This window comes from Electrophorus electricus, chromosome 13 (assembly GCF_013358815.1).
Source record: "Electrophorus electricus isolate fEleEle1 chromosome 13, fEleEle1.pri, whole genome shotgun sequence".
NCBI lineage: Eukaryota > Metazoa > Chordata > Actinopteri > Gymnotiformes > Gymnotidae > Electrophorus > Electrophorus electricus.
Window position 1 is genome coordinate 2,120,382 of NC_049547.1, and position 18,981 is coordinate 2,139,362.

General features: G+C 45.7%; 1 protein-coding gene across 3 annotated transcripts; it reads left to right on the forward strand.

The window, feature by feature from the left end:
• Positions 1-3: 3 nt before the first annotated feature.
• On the forward strand, positions 4-18,583 carry atg2b (autophagy related 2B). 3 transcript variants are annotated; one of them, XM_027019591.2, is made up of 43 exons: positions 4-130; positions 1,015-1,397; positions 1,573-1,735; positions 1,834-1,986; positions 2,945-3,047; positions 3,484-3,646; positions 3,879-4,058; positions 4,185-4,281; positions 4,374-4,547; positions 4,687-4,838; positions 4,961-5,072; positions 5,312-5,555; positions 5,727-5,880; positions 5,980-6,072; positions 6,314-6,502; positions 6,635-6,908; positions 7,214-7,322; positions 7,436-7,649; positions 7,826-7,968; positions 8,090-8,247; positions 8,394-8,566; positions 8,800-8,950; positions 9,207-9,400; positions 9,654-9,734; positions 9,864-9,970; positions 10,124-10,216; positions 10,341-10,411; positions 10,527-10,603; positions 10,999-11,169; positions 11,652-11,784; positions 12,040-12,242; positions 12,565-12,794; positions 13,192-13,309; positions 13,400-13,591; positions 13,754-13,855; positions 14,526-14,604; positions 14,806-15,013; positions 15,339-15,408; positions 15,691-15,773; positions 15,977-16,098; positions 16,353-16,507; positions 16,612-16,761; positions 16,933-18,583. In XM_027019591.2, the coding sequence occupies exons 2-43, from the start codon at positions 1,236-1,238 to the stop codon at positions 17,161-17,163; spliced, it is 6,231 nt and encodes a 2,076-aa protein (XP_026875392.2). In that variant the 5' UTR covers positions 4-130; positions 1,015-1,235; the 3' UTR covers positions 17,164-18,583. The 3 variants fall into 3 exon arrangements, with proteins under 3 accessions (XP_026875392.2, XP_026875391.2, XP_026875390.2); XM_027019590.2 differs by having other exon boundaries at positions 4,377-4,547; positions 4,684-4,838; XM_027019589.2 differs by having other exon boundaries at positions 5-130; positions 4,684-4,838.
• Positions 18,584-18,981: the final 398 nt, after the last annotated feature.

Genomic DNA, 18,981 nt, shown 5'->3' on the forward strand with positions numbered 1-18,981 from the left:
TCGCGAACCGTCGGCCTGCCACACGGAGAGCAGACTTGCGCTCGAGGGTGCGCTCAAGAGTGCGCAGTCACGACACTGTTTGTAAACACCGCTAGCTAACCTGGCTAACGCTAGCTACACCCGAAAGAAGGTGAGTGGTGTCTAGTGGGCATGTCGTCCTTGGTATGCGGGTTTTTTTGTTACTATTTTTCACCCTCCGGTTGAATACAGAGGTTTTTATGATTGTATGTAAAATGCTGTACGTAACTGTACACGAAATATTGTATTTTGTAGCAGGCTAGCTAACTACAGAGTTGACGTGCTGCCTTTTGTTTGGGGGATATTTTAGGTAAAGTGTGACGTTTTATGTAGATGCGCTATACTATGCGAATTTTATCAAATGTATGCTTTAATTTGTCTAAGATGAAAGGCTTGACATAGCTATCTTGCAATACAGCTCCCTGCAATTGCACAAACACCGGTCGCTCATGGCTATTTAGCTAGGTGTCTAACAAAGAGCATCATGTTGGATAGCTAGCGCGCTAGCTAGGTTAAGTAGCGCCTCTTATTTCATACACGCGTAGCATCCTAGTATTATTATTATTATTATTATTATAGTTTATTTTAAGTTAACTTGGGCATTTACAATAAGGACATGGCTTTTGTTGATAAATTGGCAAAATAGTGCACGCGCAATTTAAGCGAATATATTGAAATGCATAATACATAATCGTCATAGAGATGCAGCTGTTTCTGTTCCTGTTGTAGTTCTGTTACAGTTAATCCGACAACCCTTAGTACATCTAAAACAAGGCCAGGGCCACCGCAGTTGATTGGGACATAAGACAGCTAGCTAGCTAAAGCTATCTGACGTTATATGACGATCCAGATTAGGCCTGTGGTTTTTTGACAAATTTGCAGTCATGCGGCGTTCCTGTACAGGCCAGATAATATTAAAGCTGTACAATGCCGAAATAAAGTGCTTTTGGAATAACAGATGCCCTCGTTTCCTTTCCGTGTTGGTGCTATTTACAGGTATTGGCTACATGCTGAGTTGAGACCTTCATGCCACATTACCCAGGGCTACAAGTCCTAAACCTTTTGAAGCTATCGGATCTCTCATGAGCTGCAGAATGACTGTACCAAAGACATCCTCAAAATTAAGCAGAATATCTGTGTGTCTGCTCCATGGAAATGCACTATTAGGTTAAATTCTTATTTGGGAACCTACAAGCTGAGTCAGAAAGGAGGACACAATGCCGTGGCCCTTTTCAGAGTCCATTAAAAAGCGGGCCTGTCGGTACCTGCTGCATCGGTATTTGGGCAACTTCCTCCAAGAAAAGCTAAGTTTGGAACAGCTTAGTTTGGACCTCTATCTCGGCACAGGTTCCCTTGCACAGGTGCCACTAGACAAGTGGGTAAGTATATACGAGTCAGTGACAGAATGGAAGTGTCACCACCATTTAAAATACTCTTAGGTAGGACAAGCGGTGCTGGATCCTCTACTCAGTGGTCATAATCACAGCAAAATAGCACTGCCGAACTTATGGTTGCTGCATGTATGAATGAGTACCTTATCTCGCACTTGACCAGTCACTGAACGAGATTCTGGACTCGGTGGAAGCCCCTTTTGAAGTGACCGAAGGCTTCATCCAGGCTATTTCCTTGACTGTACCATGGGCTTCGCTGCTGCAGGACAACTGTTCCTTGGAAGTGAAAGGCTTGAAAATGGTTTTCAGACCCCAGCCTCGTACGAGTGAGGGAATATCTCTTTTTCATCATCTGCAGCTCGTGAATGCGTTTGTAACTCCTCGGTTTGATGTAAACCCTTGATGTCATCTTTCTGCTTGTCAGCATCCGGCATGGAGCCTATGTACTGGTCTAGCTTCATGACCAGCAGTATGCAGCTGGCCAAGGAGTGTTTGAGTCAGAGACTCACTGATGACCTGGGGGAAAGTTTCCAACCACTGGAGGGTCTGGAGAAGTTTGCAGAGACCATAGAGACGGGTACAGAATTCTGTTCTGAGTGCATTTGTAAAGTGCCAGTCACAGATCATGAACAAACTATTCAGCATTGCAGTATTATGCATTCTCATTAAAACTCTCTTAAGCCAGTTTTATGGTGTGTGATTATCGTTGTGATTGTGCTGCTGCAGATAACATTTGCAAACTGGGAAAGAATTATTTTGTTGTGACTTAAAATCGTGTACTGTGTCATGGTACACAGTGACTGATTTATCACCTTTGTAACTGAAGACAGCCTACGATTATCTTCTGGTAGTGTCTGAAACTTTGCTCTAAAATCCTGCAGTTTGACCACTACTAAAGATGCATGACTAAAATCATAGGGAGCAGGCTGGCCAAGTACAAATAAACAGAAGCATGGCAAAACAAAAACGCATGTAGAACTCAAAAGAAGAATGTTTTGTGGCTTCAGAGACATTTTTCCTCTGAGATTCCGCATCATCTTTTTCAAAGAAAACGTTGCTTTTATTAATCCAGGGGTTTAGTTGCAGGAACCCATTTTTAAAAATACATTTAAAAAGATCCACATATGCATGACATGCAGAATGTCAGTTTTCTAGCATCTTGAGTTTATCGCCAGAAAATATTTATCATATAGTCTGACTTTCAGTAAAAATGAAATCGCACAGTTATGGAATTCGGTCCAGATTTCAGTGGCAGCATTTTAAACAATGTGCTGTGCAACAAATGTTTAAGACTATTGTAATCACACAGTGTACAGTTGCCTTTAAGTGGTGTAGGCCATGCAATCAGCATATATGGGAAGAATATAATATGAAATAAACAAAAAACCTCTGCCCTTATTTTGCCTAAATTTTATAGGTTTGTTTAAAAAGAAAGGAAATTTGTCTAGAGTCTGTACAGACTTTTTCAATTATTGTTAATTTTTAGTTTTAGTTGCCTGTTGAGTGAATTACTGTCTCAATTTTTCATTCTTTAGTGTTAAGAAGAGTCAAGGTCACTTTTTTGGATACAGTGTTCAGGATTGAACATGTTCCAGATAATTCCAAAACAGGTATTGCCCTCGAAATCCGAATCAACAGGTACGTTTTGATAATAGACCAACATGGCTTGGCTCTGAATATTTTTCTGTTAATGTAGAGTATATTTTCTTGTAGAACCAAACAAGATTTTTGAAATAACATTTGAAATTCCAAGCGTCATCTCCTTACTGTAAATTTCTGTTGAAACGGACTGTCATCTTCTGTCATTGAAATGCCCTGGAATTACAGAGCTATAATTGTAGGGCATTTCAATTTAAGTTATTGCATATGTGATCATTAAGTAACAAGCATTGCAGTTTTCTAATATGGAATTATGACATTATGTAACCTCACCTAGATTTCATTGTCCTATGGCTTCTGATCTATTTTTTTCCTGAAGCAGGAGGACAAATCAGCTCTGTTTAATCATCTGATTAGCCCATGAAATGGTTTCATTGGTTGTTAAAAGCGGCTCTTTGTGCCCGGATGCTCTCAGGATGGTTTACTGTGACGAGGCTGGTGAAAAGAGCTCCAGCGTGAATGTGCACCAGCCCACCACGTTTGCACATAAAAACCTGACTCTGGATGGCACCACTGTTTTCTGGGACGAGTTTTCGGAGACGTCACGTGCCAGCCTTAAATCTTCCCCCACTCAATCAGTGAGTTTTTTTTATGCTGCCATCGAACAGATCAATTTGTGTGTTTATTATAGTGAAGCTAGTTAATTAGCTGTAATTTCACTAAATGCAACTTGTAATATTTCTGTGTCATTGTATGTATTATATATTTGCCTTGTTTTGGCATGTTGAACAACCTTTAAAAATATTATAAGTTATACATTTATAAATGATAAATATTATAACTGGTCTGCCCTCTTTCTTGGCTTTCCAGGATACTGAGCCTAAGTTGTCCCCAAGCTGGAATCCAAAAATCATCTGCGAGCCTCACCCCCAGTTCACAGAGCCGGTCTGTGCCAGCACGCCCTTTGAACCCGTGCAGGTGGGCTGCCTCAGTGGCAGACTGGAGCTGTCCCTGGTGCTGAAGCAGAATGAAGCCATGCCTGGAGCCAAGGTCTGGAGCCCTGTTGCAGTATCAAACCTTTTTTGGGAGTCTGAATGGGAGTGTGGAGTGTGTCAATATAAGGGCAGTGAAAATAAATGTAGTACATGTTGGCAATAAAGTTTGACCTTTTTGCAGTTGGATATCGACGGACAGATTGATTCATTGATCATGCTTCTCTCGCCACGTCAAGTACACCTCCTGCTGGACATGTTTGGCATCTTCTCCAGTTCAGGTGACTTCTACAAGGACGTTGAAATTATTTCATGCACAACTCCTCTGTTTTCAGCATGAGCTGGATGATTGTCTGTGTGTGTGTTCGTGTAGCAGCACAGGAGTGGCCTGGCTCGGCAAAGGACAGGAAAAGTCGGCCCATGCAGCAAGAGGATGAGTACCGTCTCCAGCTGGAGCTCAACCGCTGCCTGAAAAAGGAGCCGATGGCCGTGGGTGGCGAACACGACTTGTTCGAGAGTCAAACTACAAGAACGGTGTCCAGCAGAGGTCCGTTCTGCCTTAGGTTATAGTTCTCTGCTTTAAGCCTCCCTTGCAGAACACTCGGATTATTGTTTGGGTCGGTAATTTCACCGCATTCCTGTGTTGTTTTTTTGTTTGTTTGTTTTTTCCCCTGTCGTTGTAGCAGATGATGTGTTTTTCTCTATGGCTGATATGGACATGTCACACAGCCTATCATCTCTACCTCCTCTTGGAGACCCGCCCACTGTCGACCTGGACCTATCGCTTAACAGCAACTATTCCGCCTCTCTGGGGGAATCGCCAACTGGCAGTGCAGCTGTGAGCCCTTCCATTTCCAGTAGCATCAATCATTTGTAAATCCCCCTGTAAGTTAAAACAATCATTGTGTATAATTATTATAGAGAAAAGCATTATTGAATGATATTAAATGTGCCCTTTAGGCTGTGTGGGATGAGTATGTGGATCTGCCTAAACAGAAGGAGAAACTGATTCAGGAGACCCCACTGTTCTCCAGAGACTCTCAGCTCCCACACAACCTGTACAGGCAGACCTGTAAGTTGCGTACGATCGACTGCCCCTGTATGGCTGTCTTCTTTGTCCCTCCCAAATCTACCACAGAAGTGATTCACCACTGCAAAACGTTTGCATTTTGAAACTGTACCACATCTACGTCTCGTATTGCTGGGCAGAGATGCGGTGCTTTGGGAGCCATATCCTCATATTATAAGGTAAATGTGTATAATGATCACACTGTGCCTCACACCTCGACTGGCTGCTGTCCTTGTCTCTAGCGCATCAGTCCAAGGGCCACTGTGATGAGTCTAGGCCTGAGATGGTCTTCAGGCTGACGGTGGGCAATCTATGCCTATCTGTGCTCCACATCGATCCCCTCCCACCACCAGACTCCGCCCTTAGCCCCCTTGCACCAATGGCTTCTGAGTTCTTCCGCATGGTGGCTGTTGATCAACTCCATGTGGGAGGGTTCCTCCAATCCCGAGCTGTTTTTGACCAAGCCTGTCCGCATGACCACCTCAGGTGAGCGATTTTCTAATTATGGTCTGTATTGCTCTGATACAGGTGATTCTGTGCTATGCACAAAGAAATTTTACCTGAGTAAGCTTCCGAATTCGGGAAACTTCTCCATTATGCACTGCTGTGCAATTCTGTACACCTGGCATACTTGTGTTTTTTCTCTCTCTCTGTCAGGTTTATAGGTCAGGGGTTAAAGGTGACATATGAGTACTGCCAGGGCTCTGGCCTACGCGCTCTCAATACGGATCTGTCCCTGAGCCATATGGAGCTGCTGGAATGCCTCTACCCCACGGAGAGCCACAGCCGCCGCATTGCCCACTACACAGAGGTGTCCTCTTCTTCCTCCTCATGAAGTCGCAGTGCCGCTCAATGTTGGGGTCTGTTTCTGTAAGGAGTAAAGCCTTTTCTCCCCCCTGTCCAACACCAGCTCCTCACGTTTGATGTGCCTGCCAGCAGCGGGACTCCCAGTTGTGCTTGTCTCCATCTGCTGTACAAGCTAACGGAGCGCAGGGGCCCTCAGGTGAGGGTCTGCAGCAGCGTGCCAAGACTAATAAGAGAAACACTTTCCATAAGTAGCTAATAGCATCATGTGTGTTCTGAATCTGAAATTGGCAGTAGTAGCTCAGTGGTACTTGCCCCACCACCAAGTTGCCACTGTTGGGCCCATGAGCAAGGCCCTTAACCCTCAATTGCTCAAGTTGTCTCAGCGTGAGCTAAATGCCATAAATGTAAATGTTCTCTGTCTCTCTGCCTTACCTCAGGGCGGGCAGGCGCGTCTGAGCGCTATGCCCCGTAAAGCTGAGTTCCTGGTGGAGTTGGGGAGGGCTCGGTGTGAGTGCGACATTAGCATAGTGGACCGCCTCAACTCCCTGCTCCAGCCCCAGAAACTGGTCACCACGGAGACCATGGCCTCCCACATGTACACCTCCTACAATAAACACGTCAGCCTAGTGAGACCCTCTTTAATCTTTACCTTCCTTGCTGTAATCTGGGCCATCATGCTACTTTGCCTCCGGTACTTTGTATCTATTTGCTAATACGTGTCTGTGTGTGTGTGCGCACGCGCACGTGACCCCTTTCAGCACAAGGCATTTGCGGAGGTGTTTTTGGAGGACAGCCGCACCCCGGCACACTGCTTGGTGTCTGTATCGGTGAACGCCCCCCTGCTAGTGCTGGTAGTGCGCTTCCCAATCCCGGACCTGCGCTCGGATCAGGAGAGGGGCCCCTGGTTCAAGAAGTCCCTGCAGCAGGAGGTACTGCGTCTGGAACTGGAGGACCTGGAGCTCAAGACCGAGTTCACAGGAGGTAGCTCTCCAGAGCAGACCAAGATGGAGCTCACCTTCAAAGAGCTCAGTGGTACGACCGCTGACGTATGAAAACAAAACACTACATACACATGCACACACGATGCATTTTGGTTGATGCTTAAAACTACAGTGTTTGCTGATAAAGGTCTGTCATATTTATGCCAAACAAAGACCATGAACAAAAGAATGAATCAGTACGGTCACCTACACATCCTCCAGTTTTCATCTGCGATAGAAATAAATGTATTTTAAAAAAACAGTGCCATTAAATTTGACTGAATAAATGCATAAGGAAATTATTATTTTCAAGTTGCCTAATTCAGGATCCAACATTCTGACTTCCTCTTTCCCCAGGCACATTCCAGAATGACAAAGATCATACTGCAGCCAGGTTCCTGCGCGTGTCTCATACCATGGAGGAGAACATGACCTCTTCCGACAGCGGAAAATTTGACTGGCCTAGGTGTGGTAGTCAGAAATGGATCGGTCGTTCAAGACATGGCTGTGTAACAACAAAAAAAATTCTGTTCATGAGTTCTTTCTGTTTTTTTAATTTCCTCCTGGTCTGCTGCTTAGGGTGGTGCTGAAGGTGAACCCCATGGCTGTGCACTCCATCTTGGAGCGGGTTACTGCTGAAGAGGAGGAGGAGGAGGAAGGTGCTGAAGGTGGTTCCCAGGAGGAAGAGGGAGAGGAGGAAAGCGCGGCGCACTCCTTGAAAGATGTGTGTGACTTCAGCAAACCCGAGCCCTCGCCCTTCTCTTCACGACGCGTCATGTATGAGAATGAAGAGGTGAGGCTTCAGGAAAGCGGAAAATTCCCAATAAATAAACAAACAAACATTACCGCACATATAGGCACACATTGTGCTGTGTGTGTGTGTTTGTTTATCTCTGTATGTGTTCATCTATCTATCTATCTATCGATCGATCGATCTATTTTTTTATTTATTATTTATGCTCCTGTCAGATGGTCATCCCAGGAGACATGGTGGAGATGACAGAATTCCAGGAGAAAACCATCAGCAACTCCCGTTATATCTTGGAACTCTCTTTCCCCAATGTGCAACTGTCACTACCCAACAAAAGCTTCTATGAGAAACTGCACAACAGGTTCTCGAGCCACCTAATGCAATTCACATTGTTGTAGTTTTTTTCTGATTCTGCTCCGTAGAGCTTCGGGCTGTCTCCGTAGCCAGCATGTGTGGTAAAGGGAAGGCCCTTTCTTTGGCAGGATTAACAATGACTTGCTCCTATGGGAGCCCACGGCTCCGTCGCCCGTGGAGACGGTGGAGGCCATGCCGTACGGGGCGGGCCTCTCCGTAGCCAGCCAGCTCATCAGCACCTACGGCAAAGACAGCTTCAGCCAGTTCAGGTCACCCGGGCCTGATGGTATGCCCTCCCTCCCTCCCTCCCTGCCCAGCTGCTCTCGCACCTTATTTGCATTTCTCAGCCACACTACACGTCGTGTTCTCAGCCTGTGTGTGTGTGTGTGTGTGTGTGTGTGTGTGTGTGTGTGTGTGTGTGTGTGTGTGTAGAGGAGGAGAGTGGCTCCGAGGAAGAGACCCTCCCGTACCACGCTTCTGTTGAGCTGGGCTATAGGAACATGAGGAAAAGAAAGACCAAGATGCAGTCCAAGAACTCACAGAGCTTGTTTTCTGTACTCCTGTCTGTCAATCACAGCCTGGTAGCTCTGCACACACAGGCTACGGTGGGTGGTCCTGGCTGGATCTGGAGTGGTAAAATAGCTATAATGTACAGTCTAATAGGGTCACATTTTAACTTCAAGATTTATTATCCCCATGTATAATTATTATATATACCCAGATATAATTATGCCCCATAATTACTTCATGATAATATAAATATGTAGCATGTGATGTAGTGAAAATAATTTAAACATGCAGTTGAAATAAAGTGCTGGCCGTATGTGTATTGGAGCAGCAGGAGGATAAGGGTGTGTTGACGAATAGACACGGCGAGTTCTGGATGGAGGTGAAGAACGCAGTCATGTTCAGCGTGACGCAGTATGAGGGCTATAAGGACCAGCACTACGTCTGCTTCCACACCTCCAGCGTCTGCCTTTATCACCACGGTAACCTGTCCCAGACCCAGGCTGCCTACTGCCCTGTTTCTGGAATAATCTCCCCAGTCGCAGTCCTGCAGTGAGAATCAGTGAATCAAAATCAGTCTGTCTGCTGCGCTGTCTGCAGAGGCGTGTGTTTTGTTTGTATGTGTAGGCTAACTCCCCTCAGCAGAGCATAAGGAGGAATTGCGGTCCCCAGAATGAGAGGTGTACATGTATGTGTGTGTGAAGGATGAAGAGAACGATTGTGTGCGGTTTCTCCCAGGCGCAGTGGAAGGCGATGTACCTGTGTGGGATGTGAAGCTGCCGTGCAGGACACGTCCTCATTGGCTGGAGCCCATGGTGTATGCGTGCGAGTCAGAGAGGGCGGCGCCCTCTGAGGGGCTGGGAGTGGAGCCTCACAGCATGCTGTCCCTTGCCCTTAAGATCTCCTCCCACAGCACTGAGCGCAATGTCAAGGTGCCAGTGAGAGAACTACTATTGTACTGGGCACAGGAATCTACAGCTAGGGCTTTATGTGTGTTGCCTCTTATGGCATTTGAGTAATTATGTAAAAATAGTTTATAATAATAGTTTATAATAACTATTGTGTGATTTTGAATTGGCACATCTTAAATTTTATTATTTATTTATTTTTATCTAATAAATGAATATCTTAAATGAATACCTTAAAAAGACTGTGTGTGCGCGTTTGTGTGTGTGATGTTTTCAGGAGTTCCTGATCGCTGTTGGGATAAGGGGAGCCACACTACAGCACAGAGTGGTGCCCTCCAGTCTTGGCTGGTATGACCAGGTAACAACCGGCTACCTCAGGCACTCTTCACTTAGGTCTTGATCCATCACGGTAGACTTGCGTATCAGTGAATGGCATTAACCATGCTAAACTGTGTGTTTGTGTGTGGGGGGGGTGTATCATATGCAGATAGTAGACTTCCTCAATGTGTCGGATGAGCCTGTGCTTGGCTATACTCCTCCAACCTCTGTTACGACCCTCCACCTCCACCTGTGGAGCTGCTCTCTGGACTACAGGTAGGGTTCTTTTATCTCCAGTGATTGGGGGCTGGCTTCCTAATACTGCAGTTAGGAACACACAGAAGAAGCACGTTCAGAACTCATAGCATAACATCCTCTGTATATGTTCATGCTTTGTAAAAACTGCAATGCCCCTGTGTCTCGCTGTAGGCCACTGTATTTACCTGTGAGGTCTCTGCTCATGGTGGAGACCTTCAGTATCTCGAGCAGTGTTTCCCTGGACCACTCCTCATCCTCTCTCAGGTAGGGGGACATGTCCTTAATTACTACACAACATCTCAACACTACACAGCATCTGCTGCTGTCCTTATCTGCTACTGCTCATCTGTAAGGCGTTGATGTGTAATATGATTGTTTGGTCTGCTAGAATCATTCTAGATGAGGCAGCGCTGTTTCTGTCTGACAAGACCAACACAGTATCTGTCAACCTGGCTCGAGGTGAGAAGTCATAGTTCCAGGAGTGTCTCTTGCAATTGTACAGATGTCAGAGAAAATGTTCCCTTACTAATAAGTGAAGTGGTTTAATTACACAGCATCTGTTTTTGTTGTCCAGACTATGTGCAAGTGGTGGACATGGGCACTTTGGAGCTAAGGATCACAGCGGTCAAACCTGGCACAGACGGAGTGCGGGTAAGACACGGCTAAAGCTGCCAGGGCATTTTGAGCTCAGTGGTTAAGGTACTCGACTAGTACTCAGTTGCCACTGTTGGGCCCCTGATCAAGGCCTTTAATTCTCAATTGCTCAAGGTGTATTCAGTCATAATTGTAAGTCGCTTTGGATAAAAAGCATCAGCTAAATGCTGTAAATGTATGCTGAAGTGGCAAAAAACCCAAAAAGCAACAGAATAAAACCTTTAACCTCACAGTCAGCTCCCACTGAACATAAGTTGCTAAGATCAGCGATCTGAGGAATCAGAAAATAAGAAGCCTGTGCAGGGATTGGAGGTCGGAAGCCACTGTCAGGAGTGTGTACCGCTGCGTGAGCTCGGCATGCTCAAGGCCTTCGTTGCGCCCCTGTAACCCAGACGGAGCCGAGGTTCGAGCTGCGCTGCTCCAGCGATGTCATCCACATCCGCACTTGCTCGGACTCGTGTGCCGCGCTGATGAACCTCGTCCAGTACGTGGCCAGCTATGGTGACCTGCTGCCTCCCTACAGACAGGACAGCAGGACCAGCAGCAGCAAGCAGAGAGTGAAGGTCAGCCCCCCGCACACCGCTGCTTCCCAGCCCGATCGCCTCTTACCTTAGCCAGACACTGCTTATGAGGTTTGTCTGAGTTTAGTTTGACATGGTAGCTAATTTATTAGGGTATTCCTGGCTCAGTGGTTAAGGTACTCAACTAGTCATTAATTCAAGCCCTAGCTCTGCCAGGTTGCCACTGTTGGGCCCCTGAGCAAGACCCTTAACTCTCAATTGCTCAGGGTGTATTCAGTCATAATTGGATAAAATGCGTCACCTAAACTCATTGGACGGCAGACCAAAAAAAAAAACCCAACAAAAATGAACAAGAAAATAAATCCCAAAAGAAAACAACAAAACGGACAGACCGCATCAGGAGTGAATTTGACAGCTGTGTCGAGCGAATTTGTAATCCAAGCAGTCAAGAAGAGACAAAGAGGGCTGTAGTGTAGTGAAGCGGCTGTAGTGTTATGAGCCTGGATCCTGGTGTCCCTCTGCAGCCGGACTTGGCTGAGCAGCTGCCGAGCCAAGCAGCGCCGCTCCCCGAGGCCGAGCAGACGCTGCTGCAGGAGCTGATGAGTGAAGCCATGGAGGAGCCGGACAGCCAGCAGAGCCAGCAGATCCAGCCCAATGGTGAGCTGATGGCTCAGCGCTACCCGTGCTCTAGAAACAACGCTCTGACAAGTGCTTGTTAAATAATGCTTGGACATCTTTATTTATAGAAATACAATAATCACTTGTAATGTGGTAATTTAACTGTACTTACCAATTATCTGTTAGCCCAGTGCAGTGTTTATAGTAAGACATCCAACAGGAATTTGACAGCTAATAATAATGTGTCATGTAAATGACCCGTATAAGCTCCGCGGTCCACTCCACTGCGTGCAGGTGTTCATGATGATCAGGTGAGCGATCACGAACCACCGCGCTCTGATCTCTTCCTCTTCCCGGACGAGAGCGGGAGTGTGGGCCAGGAGCCCAGCCCCACCTACCCAACGCTTCACTCGCCCCTCATCTCCCCACACATCCCCAGCACACACCGCGACACTGATGACTTCTGCATCCTGGACACTCCGGGCTACAGGGCAGTGGTAAGCTGCACCGCTTTGCGCGAGCCGCAGTGGGGCGTGTGCAAAAGAAGGAGCGGTGGGAAAATATTCAGTTTTGATCGTAACAAGTGCCTGTAAAACACAAACTGAGGAAGTTATTAATATAACCTGTAATGCAGGAAAAAAATACAGTGGTTGATGTCAAACTTCTTCTGAGAATAAAATTGTATACTTTTTAAAAAATGTTTATCTATGACAAATGTTTATGGTTTGTTATGCATGAATAAGGGACAAGCATCCAGAACCATGTAAAATGAGGCAGAATAAACAGTGTATCTGATTGCCTGTGTGTCGCATCCGTCAGGACAGAGATGAAGAGCCAGTGGTGCAAAGACTGACTGCAGAACCCATTGTGGTGCTGGAGAACTACTTCAGTGAGCCTCTAGAGGGCAGCACCACAAGCAGAGGCCTGCTGCACTTCCCTGTGCCTGAGATCAGGTACTTTGTGAAGGAGATCTCTGTGGTCTGGCACCTGTATGGAGGAAAGGACTTTGCCGGCGGGCTGCTCTCCTCCTCCCCGGCCCGTAGCCAAGGGTAAGGCTGAGTCAGTCTTGGTCTCCATTCTGATCCCCAGAAGTCTTCACGAGGTGCAAAGCACTCTCGGCTAGATTGTACCTGATGAGGGCACGGACACCCTTGAGAGAATTTACATTAGTTTGTAGCCTCCTGTAGATTTCTCTTAAAATCCCAAAGAATGCACATGCTGTATACACCCTGCAGTGACAGATCTGTCTTTGAACTTTGATTTGAAAACACTTCTCTGTTAAACTCCACAGTGGAGCAGTGATGGTCAGTCTATTGCTAAAACTGCATGAACAGATTAACTTTAAAAGGTTTGTGTGTGTGTGTGTGTGTGTGTGTGTGTGTGTGTGTGTGTGTGTGTGTGTGTGTGTGTGTGTGTGTGTGTGTGTGTGTGTGTGTGTGTGTGTAGGTGTACTCCTCACAGTTCCCCCTCTCAGACACCGGTGAGGCAAGCCAGAAGTGGCTCCCGCTCTAGGGGAGGCAGCAACAGGAACCCCGATGTGCTGATGGAGATTCAGCTTAGCAAGGTGGGTTGGGCCACATGTAAACTTGACCAGACTTAACACCGTTCCCAGTAGCAGGATGCAGTAAAACATCCTTTGCGTGTGTGGTCTCAGGTGCGCTTCCAGCACGAGCTGTATCCCCAGGCGTCAGCGGAGACGGGCCTGCCTGCAGAGCAGCCCGTTTCCAGGCAGGTGTTCTCCGTGCAGGACCTGGAGATACGAGACCGACTGGCCTCCTCCATGATGAACAAGTTTCTCTACCTGTATTCCAGCAAAGAGATGCCCAGGAAGGCTCACTCCAACATGGTGAGGGAGTATCTCACATACACACAAGCATTTGAGCCAAATCTCTACATCTCTATAAGTAATCAGAAATGACTAGTATGAAATGGTGTGAATGGAGTGGTTCTGCATCGGTGTTTGTGGGTATATTTGTTCTTTAATGAGCACATTGCTGCGGTATTGCAGCTGACGGTCAGAGCGTTGCACGTGCGGCCCGAGGTGGGCCAGGCTCCACAGGAGTGCTGTCTGCGCGTCTCCCTGATGCCACTGCGCCTCAACATCGACCAGGTGAAGGCATCTCCTACCCTTCTCTTCACCTGTTAAACCAGACCCACAGCCTGCCCACTCTTTAATACGGAGACCACATGGCACGTTGTAGTACTGGTTACTCACAGACTCTGGTAGGGTTTAATCTAGAGGTGGCCATGTCCGGTCCTGGTTGTATAGCGTTTCGTTCCAACACTCTGTTTTGCTAAAAGTGGCCACTCTCACCAGCAGTGGTGAAGTCTAAAACCCATGCGTAAATGTGTTTTATGATTAAATCCTTTATGGGAAATTAATTTGTACATTAAAAATCTGAATCTTTTTAATAAATTTGTGGGCATACGACTGTGCCTTCGGCCAGAGCAGGATGGCCCCCCCCCCCCCCCCCTTTGAGTCTTGGTTCCTCTCAAGGTTTCTTCTTCATGCTCTAGGGAGTTTTTCCTTGCCACTGTCGCCCTTGGCTTGTTCAATGGGGGTTTGGACTTGGACATGTGACGAGCTGCTTTGTCATAACGGCTATTGTAAAACATTATATAAATAAATTTGACTTTGACATTTAACTTTAACTTATAAATAGTTTTTTAGTGAAATCATCACATCAAGTAATGTTATTTAAAATTTAAAAAAAATCATTGGTAGTCTCGGAACCGAGTTTTAGTTGGCCTTACTGGTGAGCTGCTCCGTATCTTGGCAGGATGCTCTCTTTTTCCTGAAGGACTTCTTCACCAGTTTGGCTGCTGAGGTGGAGCTCTTCCCACCACCAGAACAGGAAGGTGAGCTTTGGCACCCAAACAGCGCAGAACTGATCCATATGCTACTGCTGTTATTGGCTGGGAATTTATTGAAGGCTTGGATGTCATTCCAGTGACACCCAAGATTCTTTGGTTAACTGCTGTAGTGGTATCCTGCTCATATTTTGGGGTTTTCTTGTGTGTCCCCCCCACCCCCCATTTCTTCCATTCTTTCTGTTGTAGCACTGTATGTATCCATGAAAAAGCCTCCTGGGCCAGAAGTAGCTTGTACTTTCTCTAAGTACAGCGGAGGGGCGGGGCAGGACCCTGCGCCAATCATCTCCGTGCCCACCCACAGCCGTTCCAGCCAGAACGGCCTTGCGGCATCCAGCCAAGACTTCGTCCCTGATGCTGCGCACCCATCCTTCTCTGACCAGCCCATCTTCTTCAGGTGTGTGTGTGTGGTGTGGTGGTGGGGGGGGTATGGGTGTGTGTTTGGTCTTTGATCATCAATCATTTATACTTCTTAGCAAGCTGTGCAAAATATATGGTGGACAGTGGTAGTTCAGTGACTAAGGTACTTCACTAGTAATCAGAAGTTTGTCCCACCATTGCCAAGTTACCCCTGTTGGGCCCCTGAGCAAGACCCGTAACCCTCAGTTGCTCAAGTTGTATTCAGTCATGCTTGTAAGTTGCTTTGGATAAAAGTGTCAGCTAAATGCTGTAAATGTAATATATAGAAGGTCCTTGTGTTATTTTGTCCTGGTCTCTTTTAGAGAGTTCAGATTCACTTCTGAGGTGCCAATCCGGCTGGATTACCATGGAAAACACATGGCCATGGAGCAGGTGTGCTTTCTATAGTAGTACATACTACACTAGTATAAGACCTTAATCAGATCTCTGTATCCTCCCTCCATCCCATTTACAGTGGTGTTTGAAAGTTTGTGAACCCTTTAAAAGTTTCTATATTTCTGCATAAAGTTGACCTAAAACATAATTTAGGTTCACAAACTTACAAGCACCACTGTTTGTGATGGCAAAACAAGACTTTTAGATGTGCTATGTGGACTGTAGTTTGCAGAATGTGAGTGTTTACATTAAATGAAGCTTTGCTGACGTTTCTTCCAGGGCACTTTTGCAGGTATCGTAATTGGGCTGACGCAGCTGAACTGCTCCGAGCTGAAACTCCGGCGACTCTGCTACAGACAAGGGTGTGCTTTCAGCCCGCAACCTGATTGTCAACACAGCACAACATGCTGTTAAACCCAGCAAAAATGCTACACCAAACCCCCCCCCCCCCCCCAAAAAAACCCCCAGATATGACAGTAGGAAATATCTTACACGTATCTGAGTTGTGGCTGATCCAATTGGTGCACAGAGCTGACATGTGAGTAGCTGCTTTTTCTCTCTGCAGGCTATTGGGTATGGACAAGCTCTTTTCTTATGTCATTAACGAATGGCTCAATGACATAAGGAAAAACCAGTTGCCGGGGCTGCTTGGTGGAGTGGGGCCCATCCACTCTTTAGTGCAGCTTGGTGAGTGCATCTCTCTCTCTCATATAAACACATGCCCATATTTTATCAAACTATAGAAAATCTAGAGTCTGGTTTTACCTTTTACACCACAATGAGCGCACCCATATGGCTAGACTGGCGCTGATCCTACTCTGACCTGCATGATAGAAATGGGCCGTATAAATCCTTTATCTTGTGTGAAAAGGTCAAACGTCAAAGACCTTCTGATGAGTCCACTGCTGTGAATTAATGTACTCTCTGACTGCTGTGTTCAGTCCAGGGCTTTAGGGATCTGGTGTGGCTGCCCATAGAGCAGTATCGGAAAGACGGAAGAATCGTGCGCGGCTTCCAGCGGGGTACTGCCTCATTCGGGACCTCCACTGCCATGGCAGCTCTGGAGCTGACCAATCGCATGGTGCGAACCATCCAGGTAAAGGCCTTGTCATCTGTCTCTTACTCACCTTTGTGTATGTTGTGTAGGATAGAGTAAGCATGAATTAATTGCCCCCACCAACCAAATTTGTTTTTGTACAGGCAGCTGCAGAGACAGCCTATGACATGGTGTCTCCAGTGCCAGATGAGAGAGAATGCAAAAAGATCAAGCGCTACTCACATTATCGACCGGCACATCAACCAGTGGATCTCAGAGAAGGTGTAGCCAAGGCTTACAGTGTGGTGAAAGAGGTATGTATTCTCTTTACTATGGTTTATACAGAAGGACCTTCAACCGATCCTAGACAGAAAAGCATATCTTCTGAGATACCTAATAACATAAGCAAATATTTTGTGTTTTTAGTGTTTAATCTCTGACTAAAGACTAAAAAAGTGTTTGTGTGTGTGCGCTTGCTTGTATAGGGAATTACGGACACAGCCTTGACGATTTACGACACGGCCACGCGTGAGCATGAGCAGAGGGGCATGACTGGGGCCGTGGGTGGGGTCTTGCGCCAACTTCCTCCTGCCGTTGTCAAGCCTCTGATTGTTGCCACGGAGGCCACCTCCAATGTGTTGGGGGGCATGAGGAACCAGATCCACCCAGATGCCCGCCAGGAAGAGACACAGAAATGGCGTCTGGGAGATGAGTAAACTTGTGCTCTCTTCCTGATGGATGTGTTGTTCATGCTGAGTGGCTAACTTGGATAGCTGTGCTTCCTTGGTTGAGCAGCGTGTAGATGACTACGGTCTTGAACAGATGATCCATTGTCTGCACCTCCATTTTTATTACTTTCAGTTTTTAGAGCTATGGTTTTGTTACCCTGGAAAATTCACTCTACAGAGACAATGGTAGAAAAACCCTGCTGAAGGGTAGAAGGAACTGGAGCCATCTGCTTTTCTCTTGTTGTTGGCACTGCTCTTCCTTAATATTTATCTAGACGTAATGGACCCAACATTGTAGATCAAAGCTGCAGCACTGGAGAAACACATTAATAGTAACGGAGTAGATTAATCAAAATTTGTCTGAAACCTCTTCCTTCATCTGTGGTATCAGTGATCATCTGTAAACTGGCCTTCCTAACCCTTCGCACCAAACAGACATCCCTGTAGTGCCTTCATAGCATCATTATAAAACATTCATTAACATTGTTTCAAATTTTTCATGATGGGATGTCCTAAGTAAAGCAAGGTTACTGTGCCATTTTATTTTGCCCCCCATGGTTAAGTGCTCGGTGAGTTTCCACTGCTTCAGTCTAGAGCTTGTATGGTCACAAGTAGGCATGATGATCCTAACGGCACAGTACTTTTGGCCGACTGGGTAACTAATACTGATGAAGGATAAAGAGAAGCTTTTATTAAATGCCATTGTTTCCTGAAGAATCTAAGGAATGAGTATGGGATTAACAGACAGATGGTGCACTTTTTTGTTGATGATGATTTATATAGCATCTCTTTATACCCTGTCATTTAGGTCAGTCACTCAGTTTAGGAAAATTCTCAGTTGTCTTATGACCACACTGTTAGGTTTTTGCTTTCAAGACTGTAATGAATTTCCGATGTACCTGAAAACCCTCCAGACTTTGTTTTGACAAAAAAGCTTGCATTTAAACGTACACTTGCACTTTTTACTTAGGCTAACTTGTAAAGAACAGGATGTGTTTTTGTCAGTGACACCATCATGTGGCTGCTTACGAGACATTTCCTAAGCAGCTGTACCAGAAATGACATTTTTGGACAAGGACAGAAACAATTTGTGTAGGTTTTCCATATACCAAATGTTATCATTGTAAACAAGGAAGCAAATGTAACTTCCACTCATCCTTATTTATATCAGATGTGAACATTGCGCAATTCACATATTACACTTGCTCTTTTTTGTGTAAGACATTACTAAATTAAGAATTTAAGAAACAGACAGATGCAATGCACTTGCATATTGTTTTTGTTGTATGGTTCATTTCAAATGCTAGTGCGTTCTTGTAAATAATTGTACAGATAATTCCCGCGGTTTGTATGGAAGCATGTATAATTGGGGGAAAAAAAGGGAAATAAACTATTTAATGTGCATTAATTCATTTGGAATAATTCATTGTAACAATCCAAAATAATGTTGGAAGGACCTACATGTAGCAATGTGATATACATGTGGGATTTAACAAACTATATCCGTTTAACTATCTGCTAAAATGTAAATTCGTAACCCAAAGTCAGGGCGATCGCAGCCCATGTAAAGAAAAGGCCAAGGAATTTTGTTTTTGTTTATTTTGGGTTGTAGGGCGGTCAGATGCCTAAAAGAGAAGTAAACCTGACCCAGCCATCAGACGGCACGAAACACCTCGTTTAGCCCTAAACCAGACGTTGGCTTCAACAGGACAGCTAACGACAGCATACCTAACGTTATAAGTTTGGAGTTTCAACTGAAATTTACCTTCGCCTTTATTTGCCACCATAAAACGGAATAATCTGAAC